This window comes from Colobus angolensis, unplaced genomic scaffold (assembly GCF_000951035.1).
Source record: "Colobus angolensis palliatus isolate OR3802 unplaced genomic scaffold, Cang.pa_1.0 Scaffold86, whole genome shotgun sequence".
Taxonomy (NCBI): domain Eukaryota; kingdom Metazoa; phylum Chordata; class Mammalia; order Primates; family Cercopithecidae; genus Colobus; species Colobus angolensis.
Window position 1 is genome coordinate 3,277,418 of NW_012122487.1, and position 24,091 is coordinate 3,301,508.

General features: G+C 41.1%; 1 protein-coding gene across 1 annotated transcript in view; it reads left to right on the forward strand.

Moving 5' to 3' along the window:
- The window catches only part of SLC24A2 (solute carrier family 24 (sodium/potassium/calcium exchanger), member 2), a 276,790-nt gene that overhangs the window by 204,680 nt on the left and 48,019 nt on the right, over positions 1–24,091 (forward strand). Inside the window, exons 6-7 of the mRNA XM_011930355.1 lie at positions 13,356–13,454; positions 17,253–17,371. Of these exons, the coding sequence (XP_011785745.1) occupies positions 13,356–13,454; positions 17,253–17,371 (218 nt within the window). The remainder of the gene's footprint in view (positions 1–13,355; positions 13,455–17,252; positions 17,372–24,091) is intronic.

The window sequence follows — 24,091 nt, forward strand, 5'->3', positions numbered from 1 at the left end:
AGTCAGCTTGGGTAGAAGGGGTTATTGGTTTGTGCTCCCAAGGAGGGAGGAAAAGTGGGCTAGAAGTAATAAGAAACGGCAGGAGGGAGAGCAGGGTGTTTGGAGGAGCAGGCAGCTGCCACTTTTCAGGGGCTACAGGAGAAAAGGGGCCTTCAGGAAATAGTCAAGTTTCAGCAGGAGCAAGAAGACAAAGAGAATTTTCAGAAAAAAAGGTGAAGGATCTGGGAGATTTATTGGTGCCAAGAGTGGCAGATTGAGTCAGGTTGGGGACAGTCAGGGCTGTCTGGATATGAGGGTCTGGATGTTGATAAATGACCTGGAAGCTCTGCTAAAGTGAACGAGGGTGTAGCATGTAGTTAGGAAACAACTTGAAAATGTTTTAGAAGTTGTTACTACAGCCTCTTTCTTGAAATCGGTCCCATGGGCAGTTTGCCATGGTAAAGCAGGGTCTGTCTTTCCAGGAGAGGGGAGCTTTGGGGACCCTCTTAAGTCTAGCTGATTGGGAAAGCACATCAGCCTTCCTCAATTCAGAGAAAGAGAGTTCAGCCCCGCATAGGAAGACCTCTCCTACAGACATACCCAAAGATGGAATGGCCTGCCTCAGAAAGGAGCGAGTCCCTTTGTCTAGAGAAGCCAGGGAAGCCTCCACCCAAAGAGTGTTCAGATACTGGATACTTTGATGCCCCTTCTTTTGCCATGCTCAAGATTCTGTCTCTATCAAGTGTAATGACAGACATTGATCCTCAGTGTACTGAAACCCTATGAAAACTTGATCTTGCATTTTGAGTAAGCTGCCATCAAGACTATAGTGGGTAGGTTCCTGGGTCACAGCATCTGAAATAAAAGGCTTGTATATTGTTTGATCTAGTTCATATCCAAAGTCTTTATTAATATGGTTAAATACAGCAAATAGTACATTAGATAGTTCCTAATGTGCTATTACATAAGTGATAAGTGACACTTATTACATAAGTGAAATAGACCTTTAAAATGATGAAAAATATTCCGTTTTAGTTACAAATGCAAACGTTTACCACAGTAGAAATCTTAAATCATGGATTAATTTAAACTATTTTTTGCTATATAAACATTACATGCACACATAAGTAAAAAAACAAACACTACATAAGGAAAGACAATAAGAATGAGTCTCCTTCCAACCCCAGATTCCATTCATTCCCTAGAGATGACCATTTTTATCAGTTTCTTTTCTAACCTGGCTTTTGTTATTAATTGTGTCTGGGAGATCTTTCCACATCAGCACATTTAGACTTTCTTCATTCATTTTAACAACTACTTAGTATTTCACTGCATGGCTGTTCCATGGTTGGTTCAATCAGTATGCTGTTGATGAACATTTAGGATATTTTCATTTCCTGTTGATTTATTTAGTTATTACAACAATGCTACATGAGTATCCTCTTTAGCCATTGAGCAAATTCTACTGAGTAGAAGACATATACACATAAAATTAATTTCTGAAGATAGAAATGCCAGATCAAAGAGTATATACATTTCAAAATTTGAAAGATATTTGTCAAATTGCCCTCCAAAAGAATTGCACCAGTTTATGCTCACACTAATAATGAATGAGAGAGCCTCAGACAGCAATTTTTTTTTTTTTTTTTTTAGACAGAGTCTCCCTCTGTTGCCCAGGCTGGAGTGCAGCAATGTGATCTCGGCTTACTGCCGCCTCTGCCTCCCAGGTTGCAGCAATTCTCCTGCCTCAGCCTCCCAGGTAGCTGGGGTTACAGGCAGGCACCACCATGATCGGCTAACTTTTGTATTTTTAGTAGAGACGGGGTTTCACCGTGTTGACCAGGCTGGTCTTGAATCCCTGACCTCAAGTGATCTGCCTGCCTTAGCCTCCCAATATGCTAGGATTACAGGCATGAGCCACCACGCGGGGCCTCAAACAGCAACTTTAAATAAGTTATTTGAAGAGAGACTCAAATTGACTTCATTACAAAGCATATAAGCCTTTGTAATATAACTACCTTCTAATTTACTTGTTTTAGAAACCTGAGTTTTTACCCAAGTTGGGTTAAATACAGGGTACAGTTATGGTAGAAGTATTTGACCTCTCTAAATTAAATGACAAGGCCGATTTCCTACACAGAATGTCCAATTTCCACTGCAGTGCGTGCCCTTCATACCTCAAGATCATTGCTATCCCTATAGAAAGTCTGAGGAGCACACTGCAAGTTGACTTTCTACCTTACAATTACCAAAGCAGGGAGCCCCTACTGTGCACAGACACCATTTCCGATATCGTGCTATCTTTCATTCATCCCAAGTTTATGGCTTAACTCATGCAGTTCACACTTTCATAACCAGAGGATTTTTCTGGGCACTTGAATAGATGTCTCTGTAAGGCTGGGCCTTATCAAAAAAAAACTGTATTGAACCATTACTAGCCACATTACTGCTTCAGAGATGTATTCTTATAAGCATCTCCCTGGGGCTGGATCTTAGGAAGACAGCAGGCTAGTCTGTGTGCATAACCAGACTAACCAGCTAGCAACCAGCGTCAGGTCTGTTAGAAAGACCAAACCAGCTATGTGGGTGAAGCCACAGTCTTCCTGAAAACCAGGACCAAGGAATTCTACTTAGAATACATCCAGCTTTTCAAACTTCATTGCATCTTACTTTCATGATCTAAACTGTCAGCAGTAAAAGCAGAAAGATTGGACTTGGCAAAGAAAGGCAGATTTTGCCACATTGCATATGTAGAAGGTGTTAAATGGCAGCAGAAGGCAAATTGTGGATGCTTCTTTTTGTGTGTTACTGACATCTCTAGAGATAAAGATTGAAGTTGCCTTCATCAGTCAAACCTGAATACTGTTATTATAAATTAATAATATGATCCCACCCAACTCATGAAGCTCTTTAAAAAAAAAAAAAAGATGGGAATTTGTTATACTTGGAGGCTGACATGGTTCAATTAGGTATGGTAAGTTTCTCTTTTGATTAGATCTAAAGTGAACCAAATCATCTCATTTTAGTCATGAGCCTCTAAGCCTTTAGTTAAGGACTCTCAGCATGTGCCAGCGCTTCTGCTGCTACCCCAAGTTTCAAATGAGATTTACAGGTACCAGATTACAATGTAAAGTTGAGGACTCAAATAAAAATAGAAACTAAGAACTCAGATTAAGTGAAAATTCATAGACATGAAACCTAGGGGACAATACATGCTATAAGTTCACAAAATAGGGGCAACTACTGAATACATGTTAGCCAAATATAAAATCTTCCACTTTACAATAAAATAAATGATTGGGTAATATATAGGTTCCTCAAAAGAACTATTTTGTTTGATTCTGTTTTTTATATATAGGTCATCATAATCTTTCAACACATATTTCTTGAGCACCTACTATTTTCCAGATACAGTAAATCAGATCAAAACTCTCCCCAAATGAATAATGTCACAACCCACTTTCAGAGAGACATATCCAAAATATGGGCTTTGACAAAATAACTCTGAAGAGAATTTTTATGCCCATTGGGAGGTAGTTGGGTTAAATGCTGGCAGGTCTTAGGATATGAGGCCTGCCTTTTTAGTAAAGTGATTCTTCATTCGTTTATCTCTTAGACATCTAGAGTTGCAGGGATGGGAACAAAAGGAGACATTTAAAGCTTCTGTCTAGCAGTCTCTACCTGGCTCAGAACTCCAAATCTGAGAATCAGGCAAACCTCTGAGAATTTCTTTGTGTGAGCCATTTGTGTCTGTATATATGAGACTGAAATGTTCAAAAGATTAAGTTCCTAAAACAATAAAGCAGATGACCTGAAATGATAAAGAACATCAGCTCTCAAACACTGTCAGAATCAGCTACGATCAGTAAGTTAGCCCTTTTCCTGAAACATCATATTCTGCAGTCTGATACCTGCTGGGAGTTTTTTGGTTTGTAAAATGCCAATTACATCTGAACTCAATTAGATTATCTTTTTTTTAAAAAAAAAAAAAAAAAAAAAAAGGAGGGGGTATTAAAATAAACATTAATTATAAACACTATTAGTCTTTGGAAACTTACCCACAGCATTAATCAAGCAGAAAGTCTGGCAAGTTTCCCGCAATGTGTTTCTAGGCTCTTCTTCTTTCCATACCCCTAAAAAGGAAGGTAAGCTCAGAATATCATTTCATATAGCAAAAAATCTGAGCACTTTCTCACACCTACACCCACTAATGTCATCTTCTTTGTTGTTTGTGTTAATGTTGCTATATTCACAAATACTTTTGAGGACCAGCCTAGGCAGTGAGCGTTGAGGGCACAAATGGAGAACAGCATCCTTATCCTTGAGAGCCCCACAGGCTAATTGGGGAGCATGTCAGTAAAACACTTTTGAGGCTCTATGACAAATGCCATGATAGGATAGGTATCAGGTGCTGTGATGGGGGAGAGGGACTCAGGGAAGGCTTCCAAAAGGATGAGATGCCTAAAGCAGAGTCTTGAAAAGGAGTAAGACAAATTCCTTAAGTCTCTTAAAAAGAAATAATACAAATAAGAAGAGTGGACAATTCCAAGTCTTGTGAAGGGTAATTCAGGAGGATGCAGGAGATGCAACTGAAAACTGGGAGACCAATTACAAAAGCATGTTCATATTTCTAATGATAAGGTGACCCTGCTAGGAAAGACGGTAGAACAAATTCACGTTTGGGCTGATCCATCCTTTATGGGTGGCACAAAGATCATTCTTATAGAACATTATTAAAGAAAACCTGAATGGGCACACATGGGTAACCATATGAAAAGACAGCACTGGATTTGTCATTTACCTGTTGCATCAGGATGGCTTTCAAATGAAGCAAATATTCAAATGGAACTGGAGCACAAAGCTGCTAGGAAAAATATATTGGTTACTACTATTACAATTAAAGCCCAAAAGTCCTAAATAGATAAAGACAGCTATAACTATAGAGATAAATATTTATAGATATGCATGATTCAGTACACATGCATATCTTTCTTAGCTCTACCCACTAAGAAAGTCTAGGAGCAACAACATCTTAGTAGCCATAAGCACACATAGTTCTCAGATCTTGGTTTCTAAATACCATTTTCCAATAAAAGGAGTCAGTGCTTCTGGAGAAGTGATTGCTTCCAAGCACTGAACCAGGAAACATATTGAAACCTCTTGTAATGCCAGCAAATAAAGAAAAGATTTGAAAAGGATGAACCTTGTTGACTGAACACAGAAGCCAATCTGAAAAATATCCCAGTGGTCAAGTTTGAAACAATTTAATTAACTGAATAAATAATGGGCCCATAGAATAAAAGAAATATGTACACATTTATACTATGTAAATAATTGAATACATAAATAAGAGAGACAAGACAGGTGTTACTTTCAGAATTCCAATTAATGAGTGTAGATGAAATGAGGAAAAAAGTCTTTTTTTATGCCAAGCAGACATAAATGGGGAGAAAAAGGTCTTAATAAGGAAATTGAGCTGCCCCATTTCATTGTATAATGGGTTTAGTCACCACTTGAGATGTAATTATGTATATATTCTCATTAATTACAGAAACTACTCCTATGATTGTGTCTGTAAATCTAATATAATTAAATGTTGTTAATCATCTCTATTATGTAGTTCATTAAAAAATATTTACTAAAGACACTTTACAAAATACTTTATTACAAGGGTAATTTAATTTTTACCAATATCAGTGTAGCCCTATAATAAGTGGTTTGCATCATGCTTCACAAAAATTAGAAAAAATAATTTAGAGGTTGTACTTCAAAAACAGATTTGGGAATAAATAAAATTCTATGTTCTTGGTAGTTTTGTTTAAGATGAAATTATTATTTTTAAGAAATAAAAATTTCTTTAAAATTTTGCTTCTAAGAATAAAAATTAAGCCTGCCTCTATTAGGTAAATTAACTGTTCCAGTAAGACAGTTGGTAGAATAAAAGGATTCATTTTCTCTAGTTGCTAGGTGGCATCTTGTGTGGAGGAACTTTCACTATTATTCTCTGGGCCTCCATACCCTCCTAAGAAGGCCTCCACCATCAGAGCACAAATCCGAAGTCTCTTCCTCACTTCAGGCTTTGGACTCTACAAGGGTATCAGCCAGATCTATCTTATTCATCAGATACAGCCCAGTACATAACACAGGTGTTTTTTGTTTGTTTGTTTGTTTGTTTGTTTTTTACTATTTGCAGTGTGTTAGTTTGTGACTTGTACTAACTTGAAAGGAAGCTTGACTTCCCAGAGGAGCTGATCATAGTGAGAGCTTCACTGCAAGACAGTGGAGGCCTGTGATGGGTCAGGCGTGATTCTAGGATACTTGTCGAGGGATAATAAAGATGGCAGAGAGAAGATCCCTTTCCCAGAGAAGACTGCTCTCTGCTGGGGAAAGCAGGCATGTGGGCAGCAAGCAGAAATAAGGACTGTAACATGTACAATTAAAGAGCCATGAGAATGATGGGTTTCCACTTGGAAAAGAGGGGTGTGTGCAGAGAAACCTTCAGGTTGGATGTTGAGTTAGGCCTTGATGAATGAGGGGCAGCTAATTAAAAAAATGAGGAACCAAGGCCCAGCTTTCCCTGCCCTGATCTTTATTGTGTTCTAACCTCCTGTCCTATGGAAAGGGGGCTCCTTTGCACATGCACCTTGTTGACCCTGGAGATGTGCAGAGAGGGACAACTGATGTGTCTCCCCTGCCTTCCACCACTGGAGTATAAACACCTGGTACACCCCATTTTTCTCCTACTTACCTCTAGAAAGTTCCTGGGGTCCCATAGGTAGACATTCAGTTCCCCTGGGGCCATGGGCTTGGAGGTCCTAAAGACATTTATTCTGGGCCATTGGCCGACAGGAAGCACATTTCAGAGTTATAACCTCATCTACTTGCCTAGAAACCATGAACACAAGGATTTGTTGAGCCCAATCTGATGCTAGAGATATACCAGTGAACAAAACCAGTGAAAAGCCAGCCTTGCCCTTTTGAAGGTTGTCTGCTGCCAGTGGAAAGCACCAAATAATCTATAGTCATAATAATATAGTATATTAGTTGGTGATAACTACTTTAGAGAAAATAAATGGGATAAGAAATGCTGGAGAGAGAAGATATAGATTTAAACAGGCTGCTCAGACAAGCCTTAATGAGGTGACATTCAAACAAGCTCTGTGGACCTCTGGGGGAAGAATACTCCAGGTAGAGGGGCCAGACAATGCCATGGCACAGAGGTGAGACGGTGTACAGCGTTTTCAAGAAACAGGAAAGAGACCAGCATGGCTGGAGCAGTGAGAGAGGAGAGGGGTAGCGCACAAGGTCAGGGCAGCCAGGGTGAGCTTCACTTGACACAATCAATATGACTTTGGCTTTCACTTTGACCTGGGGACGCACTGCAGGATTTTTCAGAGAAGTAAGTGCCACGTTCTGTTTTACTGATCACTAAAGATGCTGGGATGAGACTGGCCAGAGGAAGAAGGAAGGGTAGAAGGGGGAGACTCAGACCAGCAGAATTATTCCTGTATGACTTGGTGCTGGTTGGGTAGGCGTGCGGAGCGGGGAGTGGGAAAGGGGTGGAAGGAAGAAGTGGTCAGATTCTGAAAACTTTTAAAAATAGAGACACCAGATTTGCTGGTAGATGGCATGTGGGGTGTGAGAGAAACAGGGGAGCCCAGGATAACTTCATGGTGCCACATCAGTTCTGTTGCAAGCCTTTTAAGAGTGATGATGGCCTATCTGCCTAACTTAAGTCTCTGCTTCCAGAAAAAAAAGGAAAAAAATAAATGGGAGGAAAGTTCAGATGCACTTTTGCTTTTTAAGCTACCTGCCAAGCCATAAACTTCAAAGAAACAGACAAGAAAGGCAGAACCGAAAACACAAAAATAGAGTTTAAAAGGCTGTTTTCCAGTTTTTCCTCCTGTGTAATTTTTCCCTTTCTTCTCCCAAGCCATGGTCTGTTCACCAAGGTGTGTGTAGCCACTCTCTTTGCATCTTTTTCTCTCTTTTGTCCCATCGTTGTTTCTCTGTTGCAGATGCTTAGAATGTTCTGTAGCAGCTGGAAGCTAATCTGATCTCCGCCCCAAAGGGTTGCATTTGTAACCCTGCCTATTATAGGCTTGGTGGGAAAGATGGGAGGGAGGAAATTTCCAAGGGGCTGTTTTAATTAACAGCAGAAGAGAAACAAAATTCATTTCCTTTGAGTGAACAGACCCTCCAAACGTTGTTTTTCCATGCAGCATGAAGCTTCTGCTTTACGTCAGAATGATCTGGTCAAGGATTTTGATTGCTGGTTGTTTTTCGAAATTCACATTCTGCTCTTATGCTTGGATCTTTTACTTCCACACTTCCCTACCACCCCCTCAACATACACTCCTCTGAGGACACTCAGCTGGTACTCTCTTTCAAATTTCAGACCAAGCTAAACTATATTAAAATGATGTACTAGGTTTTGACGTAGGTGCCTCACGATTTGAGCAGTTTGCTATTTCTGAGATTTTTAACTATACAAATATCTGTAGCTATGTAAAAATACAACACTTTAAGGGTTTAGACCACAAGAGAGTATATTTTTTAAAGTTGCCATGAAACATGTTAAAAATAACTCCTTCACTCACCTTGAAAAGTACTCAAAAATATCATAATTCTTTTTCGGCAGGCACAAAGTTACACAATCATTTCTTAGATTCGTTCCTCTATGCCACCCTTTATGACAATTTGGAATCTGTGCCTAAAATATCTGAGCAATCCCTTTACCACCAAGGTCTGCACCTGCAGGTGCTAGGCATCAGTTCTATTTTAAATATCAATCTTATTTTCAGTAATTTAGGAGAAGAATTTCCTGTCAGCCACTTCCATAATAATAGCAACCCTTTCTGAATAGCAATTCCTAAGCACTTGCTGTTTATCAGAGGCCATTGAAACATGCAATGGGTATTAACCCATTGGACCTTCCAAGGACTGTATGAGCTGGATGCTCTTCTTAGCTCCATCTTACTCATTCTGAACCTGAGGTGGAGAGGGGTTAAGAACCTAGTGTGGCATGAGGTTCTTTTGAGCAAATCCATTTTGCAGCAACATAGTCCCTTGGTCTGAATTTTGGCCCTGCGGGTGATGGGGGAAAGCTGATCATGTTCCCACTTTAAGATTGCAGAGGTATCAACTTTTAAAGCCCAGAAAGCCAGCTCTATCACCTTGACCTTCTCAATTGCAGAAAGATCTAAAATGATCCTTTTTCTAATCAGTTTTGGGGGATTCACTGAAACTTGAACACCAGTCCAACAAGGCCCTGTATGCTTAAACTCCTGGGTCTGAATGTGGCTGATTCTCCAGCTCGGCCTGTGTGGATTGAGAGAAGAGAATATGGCAACAGTTCTCCTATAGCAACTCAAGGCCACATCACCCTTACCCCTGAGATTCTGTTTGATTCTCTTTTTCCTCTTACTTACAGAGTTCTTTCAATGCCACACATTGTGATAAGCCCTTTACACATATTTTCTCACAGAAGACCCCTGCAGTTCAGCCCTTCCCTGGATGACAGACAGAAAATGAGCCCCTCTTCTGCAAGTGAGTACAGGGCATGTATGGACATCATATGTCACCAGTAACTCTACCAATACCACTGGAATCCCTGCTTAACAGATCAGCCAATACCACTAGAATCCCTACCTAACAGATGGGAAAACTAAAGCACAGAAATATTTAGAAAGTCACCAAAAATCACCCAGCAGAGACAGTGAGAAAGCTAGGGCTTGAACTCAGATCTACCCGCCTGTCAATCGCATCCATTTAACCTCCGTTTAGCCATGAAATTGTGCTGTCCCGACACACACACCCTGTTTGCTGTTCTTCACAGTTTGTGGCTTGGGAATGAACAGGTCCTGAAAATGCCATGTCTTCCTACCCCAAGGCAGAGAGGATCACTTCAAAAATCACAGGTTCTCTGCTGGTTTCTGCCCCAGGTCCTTCATGCTCACATATATCCTGTTAGCCTCATCCTCATAGCATTTCTCAAAAGGTGCCCTGTGACAATCCCAGGAGTATCCAGTGGGCTGGAATCAGCGAATCTGGTTTGTCAGGCTCTGCCCCACCACCCTGAACGATTACACATGTGTGCTACATTCTGAAGATGGGCCCTCAACTGCTGCCTTTCTAGAAACTAATCTTTAAGGGAAAATCCTTCTAGACTATGGAGCAGCCATTGTCAGCACTTAGGATGTGGAATGGCTGCCAGGTCATATTAGTTGCGACAAAGAATCATCTAGGGGAGAGATTGAATTGAAGAAGTTGAAGAGGTCTGTGGAGAAGACAACTCCCAACCAGGCTTGCTGCTTTGGTTTGCTGCCCCTAAGGCAGCAAGAGGACACAAATAACGCTAATCCCTCTTACTGTTCAGTAGTGCAGAAAACCTGAGGTCCTGCAGTGGGAAAAGAGTAACACGCAGTCTCACTGGCCTGTAAGATATTTGAGAACCTATGAAATTCCAATTCTAGGGTTATCTCCTACCATGTTCTCCTAGATTTTCATTGGAGATTTGGGGAAAACCAGCCTATGAGTGCCAGAAGCCAATACTGTTGTGAAAGATGCTTCCTGGCAGAGGGCATGGCTCCATTTCCATGCTTTCGGGTCCCTTTTCTTATTTCTCTCTGGCACACACCTAAACTCTGAAAAGATTCTTATAATCACAAGGGATATGTCATTAGCTGGTTGCTATCCAATATTTTCTGTCATGATTCATGACTTTAGGACATTATTTGAGTTGGGTTATTTTAGGTTTTATTTCCCCAGACCTATTTGTTGCCACTTCTGAATGCTCTCCTGCTTTATTATTATCTTACAGATAATTTTAAAATAGCAAATATTGATCATCTATATTTCTTAGAGCGGCAGGATGTTCTGAGTTCAAAAAATGACCCTGAGACCACGATGGGATGGTTTTATTAGGAGAAGCATCATCTCCAATAAAGTTTCAGAACCTCCTTTTTTCCTCTTCTGGATGGAAAACCAGATGATTTAGGACTTTTTGGAGTTGTCTTCTGCTAAAAGTAACTCCTCTTTAGGCTGAGGACTGCAGAGTACTGAAGCTCACTCTTATCTGTTTATCTAGTCCTCAGATAAGACTAGGTTTGGCAGCCAGGAAAGTATCTTGCATCCACACAGCCTGGACAAGTTTCAGGCAATCATAGCCCCTGCCTGCCTCCTCCATCCTGACATTCCTTTTTCTCTCTTTTTTTTTTCTTTCTTTTATTGTTCTTCTTTACCACCTTGTTCTCCTAGTCTCCAGGATTTCTTTCTTTCCCCTTTTTCTTTCCAGAGTTTCCCCTGGAAATTAAACAGAAACAATCAAATTCAAGCTACCTTCCATGGTGGTGAATCTAATGCTGACCTTCAACATTCCTCAGGGATGGAGTTGTGCCCATCACCTCATCCTTCTTTCTCACTCCTTAGGAAACCCAAACCACACACCAAACTCCTTTTCTCCATGAAATATTTTCTTTCCTACTTCTTTTGAGAGTGTACTCAATGGTGCATATTCATTGCCTAAATTAAGGTACTTATGTCCTAGAGATTGCCTTTGTTGTGGCAAAGAGACCAGGCTTGTGACTAATGGAGCCGTGAGCAGAAAGGGTCACAGCTTGTGTCATTTTCACCATTGGAGTCCATTGATCTGACTCTAGTTTACAGGTGCTGTCACTCCCAGCCAGTCACACAAGTCACCACTATGACCACATGCCATGATTCCAAACCATGGAGGCGGGCAGTGGGTGCCAATCTGCCATGCTTTATTCTAGGAAAAGAAGCTCTCCAGGAGAAACATTTTTGTTTGGTTTGGTTCTAAATAAAAAAGTAGAATGAGATCCCCTGTTAATATGCTGCTAGGGAACACAGCCAACAAAAAAATACACAGTGGGAAAACTGGAAGGATTGTGGTGTTTTGAGACACTCATTATATCTGAATCTAGGCAATCATCAGTTTAAAATGAGAATTTTTTTATACCTTGAATGTTCCCAAGGAAGAAAATAAAGGATTAAAAAAAGGAATGTGCTGTGTCCCTCATCTCTGCACATTTGCTTGCTTGCTTTTTTTTTGCTTATTGCATGCATTTACCTATTATGTCAATAACAAGAAATGAAACATTGCACTTGTGGTACAGCTGTTTAAAATGATAACTTTGAGAATGGCATTTTTTTCTAGTACCTTTTTTTATTTTTCCATAAGTTATTAGGGTACAGGTGGTATTTGGTTACATGAGTAAGTTCTTTAGTGGTGATTTGTGAGATTTTGGTGTACCCATCACCCATATGTACACTGCACCATATTTGTAGTCTTTTATCCCTCGTCCCCCTCCTACTCTTCCCCCCAAGTCCCCAAAGTCTACTGTATTATTCTTATGCCTTTGCATCCTCATAGCTTAGCTCCCATGTATCAGTGAGAACATATGATGTTTGATTTTCCATTCCTGAGTTACATCACTTAGAATAATAGTCTCCAACCTCATCCAGGTCACCGCAAATGCTGTTAATTCATTCCTTTTTATGGCTGCATAGTACTCCATCATAAATATGTGATGGAATATATCTAGAGAATATATATGTATATATACTTTATCCATTCATTGATTGATGGTCATTTGGTTTAGTTCCACCACTTTGCAACTGTGAATTGTGCTACTATAAATATGCATGTCCAGCACCATTCCCAAAGCATCTCATCACCATTACTTGCTGCACTCAGTTGATCCTTCCTTGCCCTAAATCCACAAATGGAATCAGTTGCCTTCTTGATGCCTTAATTACAGCTGACTCAGCTAATCTGGAAAGCTGTGATGCACGTTCCTGACTCGTTTAGAAACAGCAATGTTAGTTATAAGACAGGTTGAGTATCCCTTATGTGAAATGCTTGGGACCAGAAGTGTTTCAGATTTCAGATTTTGGCTTTTTCAGTTAGGGATACTCAACATGTTTGAAAACTGAAGTCAAATCAAAGGACCCCTGGGCTTGGCTTTCCTTCCCAGCCCATTGTTAAAATCTGGTCTGGAATGAGCATTTAATTTCAGAGAAATGGCCATGCCTCCAGAGCAGCTCTGTTTCTCTAGACCTGTTTTGGATCTCAGCAATAGGGGAGCTTTAGTGCGGCTTGGTGCTTTGGTTAATTTCGTGAGCAACTGGAAAGGGAGAGAAGAGATTCTCAAATAGAGAATTGGGCTGAAAAATCTACAAAGGCAAGAAAGTACCCTTCGGGAAGGTCCTGGTGCATTGGGATTGGACAGAATGGAGTGGTCATGCTATTAGTGCAGCGTGACTGAGGAGGCCACATGCCTGCTTGGCCCTTAGACTCTCTTTTTATCTTCTTTCTCATTGTGTCTCCTTCCTGCCACTTTCTTTTGCTTCAGGGAGGTTCAGAGAAAAGGCTTCAATTCTCCACAAGATCGCCAAGAAGAAATGTCATGTGGATGAGAATGAGCGGCAGAATGGGGCTGCCAACCACGTGGGTAAGTGCAGGGAAACATCCACCCTATATCTTTCCTAGGGGAAGCAAGGGGAGCAGAGAGGCAGGACCAGTGTGGGCACCCCTGACTCAGTGCAGACACACACCGCTGCAGCACAGACCTTCCCTGCGCAACAGGAAATGAGTCCCTCTTCCCCTAGTGTGTACAGGGTATACATGGACACAGTATGTCACCAGTAACTCTAGGAGAAGTCCACGAAGAGTAAACGTATTCTCTGAGAAACATGAAGTAAAACCAACTCTTAACTAGTCATCTCCATTCAAGAATAGAAAATCACTGTATTTCAGGGATTCCACATAAACAGGATACACACACATGCATACACACACACATACACAATGTCATTTAATGTTTCATCAAAGGTAAGAGCCCCCTTCTGTAAGTCTTGACTGATAACCAGATTTTTATACCTGTGACGTTGCTTATGTCACACACTTGGTCACTCCTGAACTGAGTGACATAGTCCTTCTGAGATGATGCTAAATAAAAAAAAATTAAGAACCTTGGGTAAATAAAACTCTGTTTGGAGAAGTCTATTGGCTGATGTGATACAACCTTACATGATGCTCGTTTTTTAAGAATTCAGCAATAACAGCCCCCAGGTCTCTTTTCACTGACTTTTGCAGAGCTCCTGTGTGACCAGATTGTGACATTCAGACATCTTATTTTAACTTGGAACATGATGTTCCTTCTCTCCTGTCTGTAACTATAATATAGCACTCTTATTCTAAATTCAAACTAAATTTAACCTGATCTGGATCTATGCTATAAACGAAGCTATTACCCAAGTAACTAAAATTATCTGCAGACAAAATTCAACAGCATTGCTCTCAAAATACTGACACTCCATAGAAGAGTTTCTGCCTTTCCTGTTATCCTAACTTCTACCTCAGGGAAAATTCTTGGCTGAGAAACAGTTAAGATGCAATTAGATATGAAAAGAAAAACTGGAAAGAAGTCAGCTAAAATGTTAACAATAGTTATTTCCTAAAGCTGGGATTATGAGTTATATATATTTTTTCTGCTTCTTTATGCTTCTATAAAGTTTCTCAGAACAAGTGTATTTTGCTTTTGTACTATAAAAATGTAAAGCCACACCATGAAAGTCTACTGCATAGGTTGAGTTTTGTTTGTGATGTTTAGATTCAACAACACAAGCTATTTTTTCTGCTTCACTTGTTGACTTGTCTTTTATGGAATGAGGCAGCTTGGATTCCTGGGCTCAGTCCCAGTCCTCCTCTTAATGACTGGCCAACCTTAGACTTGGATTTAATCTTTTTTAAGGAGGTAGGACACTTAATTCCAAGGATTCTTCTAATGTTATTGAGTCTCTGAATGACTTTGTAACTAGAAAATGTTATTGGGTCTCCGAATGACTTTGTAACTAGAAAATAGTGTGTGTCTAATGCTTTTCAAAGTAAGTCCAAGATTTATTTTCATATTTTCTTTTATTATGAACCTTCAGCCTGCTGTGTAAAAGCACTTTATAAGCTAAGATGTGCACACACAGGTTAGGTATTATGCCTGGCAGGCAGTCTCTGCTCATCTGTTCATCTCTGTTCTTGGACATCTTAACTCCCCTTTTACCCAGTATTCTGTGTTGCTAGGGTCAATTTGACCATTGCAGGCTGATCCTAAGGTTGTATCACATCAACCAATAGACTTCTCCAAACAGTTTTATTCACCCAAGGTTCTTAATTTTTTTTTTTTTTTTTTTTTTTTTTTTTGTCTCGCTGTGTCTCCCAGACTGGAGTGCAGTGGCGCCATCTCGGCTCACTGCAAGCTCCGTCTCCCAGGTTCACGCCATTCCCCTGCCTCAGTCTCCCCAGTAGCTGGGATTACAGGCGCCCACCACCACGCCCGGCTAATTTTTTGTATTTTTAGTAAAGACAGGGTTTCACCGTGTTAGCCAGGATGGTCTCGATCTCCTGACCTCGTGATCCACCCACCTCGGCCTCCCAAAGTGCTGGGATTATAGGCGTGAGCCACCACGCCTGGCTGGTTCTTAATATTTTTTTATTTAAATAACTGAATCTAGCATACTAAGATAAACTGGCATAGCTACACATAGCACAACATCACATACATATCGCTGTCACTACTAAAAACTTGGAAAGATAAAGTAAATTTGAGTTTCTATGGTTTTCATATTTAAATCTATTCGTGTGTCTATATTCCACAACTAAATACATAAAGAAACATAAATATTTCCCTATGATTTCCAAAATTTGGCTGCTTCAAACTCAACAATTTTTATGTAACTCTCAAATTATTTTCTTAAGCATCAGTGATGGAAATGTCTAGTCCCTCTGAAGTGGCTAGAAGAAAAAAGAAAGCATATTCTCATGTTTCATGAGCAGGTGATACTGCTCAGATCTGATACTGATGAGCATTCTGATACCCCCAGCAATCCTGACAGCATACTACAGCCTCATTCCATCCCAAAAGCCTTGATTTGACCCAAAACAGCCGGAGTGTGTGCTCTCAATAGGAACCTTTTAATTTCCCTCCCAATGAAGTCCCAGCAGACCTCAGTGGTGCTGGAACATTGATCACCTGGAGGTACTCCTCTTTGTCGTGACAAAAAAATTATTCTAGTGAAAGGCAGGCACTATAATAAGGATCCAAATAGTTTATGCTTCTTGGTTGCTCTGTACAATGCACTATGCTAAGTGTTTTATATGCATTTTCTTATTTAATCTTTACAGAAATACTCTTTGATCATATTGTTTTTGTTAATGGTAGTAGTAGCAACAATAATAGTAGTAGTAGTATTGTTACCATCACCCCAATTTTACAGATGAAGAAACTGAATTTCAGAGAGGTTGAGTCACTTGCAAAGGATGAAACAGCACAAGTTGTAGATCCAGAATTTGAAGCCAGGCCTGATTCCCAGTGTTACAGACTCCCAGTGCTTAACCATTACCCTAGAGTCACTTCTCAAGGGTCAAATCTGCACTTGCTGACCCTCTGGCTTTACTCTAGCTAAATGTTCTGATTCAGGAATGGCACAGCCTTTGGCCTCTATTACTTGTCCATCTCCCCCTTGCCTTGCCTGCAATAGGATGCTCAGGTGTGGAGTGTGCTAAGTAGCATTCACCAGGCTGCCCTGCCCATGGCCACCTAGGCACTGGAAGAGTTTCCACTCACAGAGCCTGAATTATAGCTGAACATAATGTCCCTGGGAGGTCAACCTGTCGAACCCCCTTATTTCACAGATAAGGTTCCCAAGTCCCAGAGGAAGAAGGGGACTAGCCTAAGGTGGCAGCCTGATCAAAGCAGAGTAAAGTCTAGGACCCTGAAGCCCTAGCTAATATCCTTTCCAGAGTACAGTATGAAAGAAAAGATATTACTGTAAGAAAATATCTGAAGGGTACAGTCCCAGGTGTAAACAATAGTATGTAGATTGGGTGTGGTTTTGGTTTTAAAATGTCTATGTTCATGTTTCCTGAATAGCTAGTTGGTAAATTTGCCTAGGCTCAAGAAAGGCATATCATGGGAGCTGATAGGGCCCTCAAGGTAAAATGTCATGCCACAGCAGGAAGCCAGGGTGCTATTAAGGGAGAAGGCCATATGCTGAAAGACATGGGGAAGAACTGTAAAAATCCTTTCCTGCTTGGCTCAATATCAGCCCTGGGACTTATTGCCCCTGGGACACCACTATCCTCCACTTTAGCCCAACATTTTAAGAAGCTCTTTTCAATATTACTCTGTACCCCCATTGATTCCATTTGCTTGCTTTCTCTCTCTCTCTCTGTGTGTGTTTAAATTATATCACAGAAAAAATTGAGCTTCCAAACAGCAACAGCACAGATGTTGAAATGACACCATCCAGTGATGCTTCAGAACCTGTACAAAATGGAAATCTCTCCCACAACATTGAAGGTGCAGAAGCCCAGGTATGGCTTTTCTCCATTGCTCTTCTGGGCTATTGTCCTAGCATGGCAGCACAGACACTGTATTCTCCTTGGAAGTCCCAGCTCTCAGCTGCGCAGGAATCAGGTAGGGCCTTATTCATCCTTGTGTGTATTTCCCAGTGCCACCCCAGGGTTCCATAAGCAGCAACCTCTACATTTATTGAATGAATATGAATATTCTCTAAGCCACTGTTTCTCCAGGTGAGGTTGGAAGACTCATGCATCAGCATCTCCTGGTGATGAAATGCAGATCCCTGGGCCATATGCTAGGTGTGATGAAACAGGATCACTGGGAAGCAGCACATAGGAATTAGCATTTTTAATTAGTATCCAACGTGATTTTTAATGTATGATAAAGCTTGATACCTGCTGCAGTCTAATCCTTTCTCTGTGTCTTTAAGGTCAGTGTTAAGTAATAGAGAAAGAAACCACAGCCATCAGACTTCAGTGAGCCCCCTTTGGCTTTCTCTCTCCCTGTGGTTGAAATTAACACTCTCTGGTCCAACCCATTATCCAATGGCACAACCACTTGAACTGTTCAGTCTAGTAGTTGTAAAACCTAACATTTATCAAACACCTACTATTTGCCACAGCTTTGGTACTAGGCATTTTACGTATGTATTAGTCCATTTTCACACTGCTATAGAGAACTTATGAAGAAAAGAGGTTTAATTGACTTATAGTTCCACAGGCTTAACAGGAAGCATGACTGAGAGGCCTCAGGAAACTTAAAATCATGGCAGAAGGCGAAGGGGAAGCAAGCACGTCTTACCACGGCAGAGCAGGAGAGAAAAAGAGTGAATGGAGATGTGCCATATGCTTTCAAACAACCAGATCTCATGAGAACCCATTCACTATCACGAGAATAGCAAAGGGGAAATCTGCCCCCTGATTCAGTCACCTCCCACCAGGCTTCTCCCCCCAACACATGGGGATTACGATTCGAGATGAGATTTGGGTGGGGACACAGAGCCAAACCATATCAACATATGTTATGACCTTTAACCTCACGGCCGAAGGTGTAGGCATGAGTAGCTCCATTTTTTTTTTTTTTTTTTTTTTTTTTTTTGAGACGGACTCTCTGTTACCCAGCCTGGAGTGCAGTGGCGCAATCTCAGCTCACTGCAACCTCTGTCTCCTGGGTTCAAGTGATTTTCCTGCCTCAGCCTCCTGGGTAGCTCGCACCACCACACCTGATTTTTTTTTTTTTTTTTTTTTAATGCATGTTTAGTAGAGTTGGGGTTTCACCATGTTGACCAGGCTGGTCTTGAACTTCTAACCTCAGGTGATCCACTTGCCTTGGCCTCCCAAAGTGCTGGGATTATAGGTGTGAGCCACTGCACCCACCTAGTAGTTCCATTTTATAGTTGAGGAAACTGAAACTCAGTGAAATGAAATAGTTAATTGGGATTACCTAGTTTGTAGATGGTAGAGCTGAGATTTCATCTCAGGACTATTTCCAACTGTACCATTTCCACCACTCCCTCTAGAACACAGTTGCTCAAAACATAGGCAGAACCACCTTTGGTGCTTGTTAGATTTCTGGATCTCATCCTGATCAGGTGAATCAGAATTTCTAAGACCTAGAGCCCCAAACTTGCATGTTAATTAGGCATTTTAAAACTTGCATTTTACCTAGCTCAGTGTTTCTCAAATTTTAATGTACTTACAAATTCTCTGGGGAGGTCATATTAAAATTCAGGTTCTGAATTTGTCAGGTCTGCCATGAGGCCTAGAGTCTGCAGTTCTAATGAGCTCCCCAGTGATGCTAATGCTGCTGGTCCAAGGACCATACTTGGAATAGCACTACCCTAAAATTTGAAAGCACTCTCTAGACAGAATTTCCCCCAATGAGCTGAAAAGTGATACAGTACCTGCGAATAGAAACCAGACTACAGTCAATATAACCCAGCAGCCATTACTTAAGAAAAAAAAAAAAATGCTAATTGTTGCCTGTTACCCTTATTCTGATAGAAATTATCTATTTCTTTCCTAAGGAAAGTTCCTTAATTTAACAGAAAGAATAAAGAGTCTGCTGCTCCTTCTGCCCTTGTCTCCTCTGCCTTCAACGCTCCTTACCTTCCTGCCCAGAGCCCTGTGGTTCCTTTGCATTAGCTCAAGAGTGAGCTGGCAGAGCAGTTTATGTCCACATGGATAAGCAGCATGTGACAGCAGGAGGCAGGCCCCAAGGACATCTGGCTGCCCTTGGGGATGGCACAATCACAGGTGTGCAGAGGGCAGCCTCATCCCCATGCCTCTCCATCTGGCTGACAGAGGGACATCTGTGCCTCTGCAAGGGAGGACCTTGCTGCAGGGGAGCAAAAGAGTCCCAGATGACCCCTCTCTGAGCAGAGCTGTGCCCCTAGGTCTCCACAAAGGGGAACGGGACAGATTTATGCACCACCCTGTTAGGCTCAGAGTTCAAGAGCAATCAGGTCTTCAATTGCAATCAGGTGACCTGGGCCTGCAGGTCACCATGGCCCACTGTAGGACAGCCTGGTAGTGAATTCTAGATTCACCAGGGTCAAGTTACCTAGCTTCCCTGAGCTTTAATTTAGTTGCCTCATCTGTGGAGTACAGATAGTAACAGTACTTGCCTCATTGCAGCTATCACAAGGGTTAAATGAAATAATGTACATAAAGCCCTTATTAGAGTTAGATGCTAGATATTCATATTATGTATTCATATTTATCATTAAAACACCATTCAAGGTATCCTTTCCCTGAAGGAGCTCATTATACGTAAAGTGAAAAGGTTTTATGTATATAATATTTAGGGAGCATTCAGGGCATAATAATCAGTGAATGTTTGTGGTATATATGACCTGGTGTGATCTTAGAGGTCTATACAAAGTGCTCTGAGAGCCTGCCAGAGGAAGAAGCTGGTCCTAACTAGGGGAGATATAAAAACTCCATAGAAGAGGCAACATTCAAGCTGGGTGTTGATGGGTGAGTAGGAGTTTGTCCCTCAAAGAAGAAAGAAATAACCAAAATGACATGTGCAAAGGTGTAAAGCCTTAAAAGGGAAAGTCATGTTTAGTGATCAGAGAGAAAGATGATAGAACTGGAGCCTAAAATACAAGGTGAGGAGTAAGGAGATATCTACTAGAAAAGGTAAGCTGGCTTGAATTTCTTCCGTTGTTTATCTAATCAGAAAATTTTGATTATCTAATATGTGTCAGACAATGTACTGGGCACTGGAGATGCCCACATGTTCTAGCAAAGCAGAGAATATAAACACAACCCAATGTGATTATACATGGCCACAAAGGCCACGAACAAAACAAAGCAGTGTGATAGGATGGAAGGAAAGTGGAGAAGCTCCTGTGGGTTGGGAGATGAGGGAAGGCCTCCAAGGAAATGGCATTTGAACCGAGACTGAAGTTCAAGAAGGAGCCAGCCAAGGGAACAGCACCCACAAAGGCAGAAATAAACTTAGTTGTTTCAGAAACAGAAAAATCAGTATGGCTGGAGAGAGTGTGGAAGGAGGAAGCATGGTAGCGACAAAGTCAGAGAGGAGGGCCAAGCAGAGCTGGTAGGCCTTGTAGATCATGATAGGGAAGTTGACTTCTGTCTAGGGCAGCAAGAAGCCATTGGAAGTTAGCAGATGTGATTTGCACTTGTAACAGATCCCTGGCGCCATGGTGTCTTAGAGGTTGGATCTGGGGGAAGGAGGGTTTATGGCAATAGTGGAGCAAAGACGTTGTTGCAGGCGTTGAGGGAAAGAGCTGGTGATGACATGTACTGGTGTGACAGACGTGGAGGAGAGGAGAAGTATGTGGATCATGAAGGACATTGTGTGCACTGCCAACCAGTCTGGACCTCACCCTCTCGGGAGTGGGGAAGTGCAGAAGATTTAGAGGGAGCAGTGGCAGCATCAGATTTGTTTTATAGAAAGACAATTCTCTTAGAATGGTCAAGGGGGATCAGAATAGAAAAATACTAGACAAAGGGAGGCGAGGTAAGAACTTGTTTGTTCCGGGATTGGCACACTGTGGTCCACGGGCCAAATCTGACCTGCAGCCTGTTTCTGTATGACACATGAGACAAGAATGGGTTTTACATTTCTAAAGCTTTTTTTAAAAAGGAAGCAATAGCAGCATCTGTGACAGAGACCATATGGACCTCAAAGCCTAAAATATTTACTATCTGGCCCTTTACAGAAAAAGTTTGCCCATCCTTAGTTTCAACCATCTGTCTTAAAAAACAGAAAGAAAAAAAGGAATGAGAAGCTCTTCATGTACTGCTATGAAATGACCTCCCATACATGTTTAGTGAAAAAGGCAACATGCCAAATTGTATCCAGTATATTATATTCGTGCACTGAAAAAAAGGGGGAAGGGAAATAGCATATAAGCATTTGCTTGGAATGCTGTCAAATAACTAGTCATGCTACTTACTTCCAGAACAGGGCCCTGGGCAGTAGGAAACTGGGATGGAAAGGAAGCTTTTTAAAATGCACCCTTTTATAAATTTTTGAATGTTGAACCAGGCAATTGCATTACCTTTTCAAAAAAAATGCAACACTACTAAAAATAATAATGGGTTAAAGGAATACAGGAGCAGTGTACTTTGGTCACTATAACACAGACTGAGGGTGGACCACCAGAATTCAAATCCTAGCTCTGCTGCTTACCAGCTGTGTAACCCTGAACAAGTGACTTAACCTGTTATCCATTTTCCCTCTCTGTGAAACAGGGATAATAATGGTGTCTGTCTCATAGCACTGTTGTGAGGACAAATGCTCTTAGAACAGTTCTTGGCACATTGTAAGCACTGCATAGGTGTGTGCTACTATTAGCAGTACTAAGATTTTTTAATGGCTATTGAGTAGCGCAGGTGGCAAGGTGTCTATTGGTAGACCATGTATGAGCTGCAGTATGAATGGCAATGGCTGGATTTGAGAACCATTTCTGAGCCAGAATTGGGAAGATTTTGCTATTGACTTGGTCATAGAAAGTGAAGAAAAGGAAGCTGCAGATGCTGCTGAGGTTTCCAGGCTGGAAAGTCGGGTGATGGGATGAATTAGGGCTGGGCCTCCAGAGTCAGAAGCAAAACGTGAATGCGGGATGATCAGGCCACCTGAAGCACAGTTTCATGGACATGATTCAGTGACTTTTCATTTTGTTAGTTTTATTTCCTTTTGAGTTGTATTTTTAGCAAGCTCCATGAAAAGTGGGGTATGCGTCCTGACTTTATTAATGGAAATTATGAGCCCCATGCACCATACTCATTGCTGTTATTCTCCTGAGAGTTTAGCCTGCCTTGTGTAATTAACCTGCTATTTTAAAAACCCTATTTACAAGTGAACTAATTTCACATTGTCACCTCATCTCCGAGAGGTTGCTGCCATACAATCTTTACCGTGGCAATGGAGAGCATTTTTAAAATACTCTCTCACAGAGGAATGAAGTTTTTGCTTAATTTGTATATTCTGTGGAACCAAGAAATAGTATGACTTTTTAAATGGCTGAGTGATAATTATCTTTTCCCAGTAACTGCTGATCCAATGTTGTTGATTCCAACACTGAGAAATCTGATCTGGGATGCCACTAAGAATTTATCAACTTTCTCGAATTTTTGATGTTGAGAATTTAGCCAGGTTTGAAAGACAATTCAAGGCAATGTGCTCTCCCACCCAGAACCCGGCATTTTCTAACATTTCAATTTTGCCAATCTAGATGGGTGATTTGCACTTGGCCCACATACACTGCAAAACTGCCTGCCTGCTGCATCATAATCCCCGCTGCTGTGACACATCAAAACCCTTTAAATATGCTCACAAATGAGGGTAGAAGGGGGAGAGACTTGCAAATTCCTTAGTTCTAAAATCTAAAACTTCAACTTTTAATAACTGTGTCCTATATAGTCACTTAGCATGAGACAATATTTTATGTGTTTCAGTTTTTATTTCATTTCACTTCTAAGATTTCCCTCTGTCCTTAGGGAAATCAGAATTGTCCCTGCTTTGGCTAAGAGCTTCCCAGACGCACCTGTGGGCAAACAGAGTTATATAAGAAAATCACATTCCTAGGAATGTGATTGATTGATTGACAGATACAGAGATAGGTAGATAGATAACAGATGGTTGGAGCTAGAGAATGTGTAAAATGCAAGTGCTTTTATTCTCACTTTACAATTCAAATATTACCTTGCCATATTAAGCTCTTCCTTTCTTGGGAATTCAGCTCTGACTTATTTCTCCATAGTGTTATCTTTACCTAAATTCAGTGGAGTTTTTAAGATCTGCTTTTATAAAGCCTCATAATGCTGATAAAAATGTTTGAGTTTTATGTCACAAAGTGAAGAATGAGTAGGGGAAACAGGATGCAAGTGACTGTGGTGTTTTATTTCTCTTTTTGAAAAAAGAAATGCTCAAAAATATCTTCCTACTATTAAATTTAGATCTTTGAGGTTGACTTTAAAAGACATGTCATGGCCAGGCATGGTGGCTTACACCTGTAATCAATCCCAGTTTTGGGAGGCCGAGGCAGGTCAATCACTTGAGCTCAGGAGTTCAAGACTAGCCAGGGCAACATCACAAAACCCTATCTCTACCAAAAATACAAAAAATTTGCAGGGCATGGTGGCATGCACCTGTGGTTCTAGCTACTTTGGAGTCTGAGGTCAAAGGATCACTTGAGCCCAGGAGGCAGAGGCTACAGTGTGCCATGATCACCCTAGTGCACTCCAGCCTAGGTG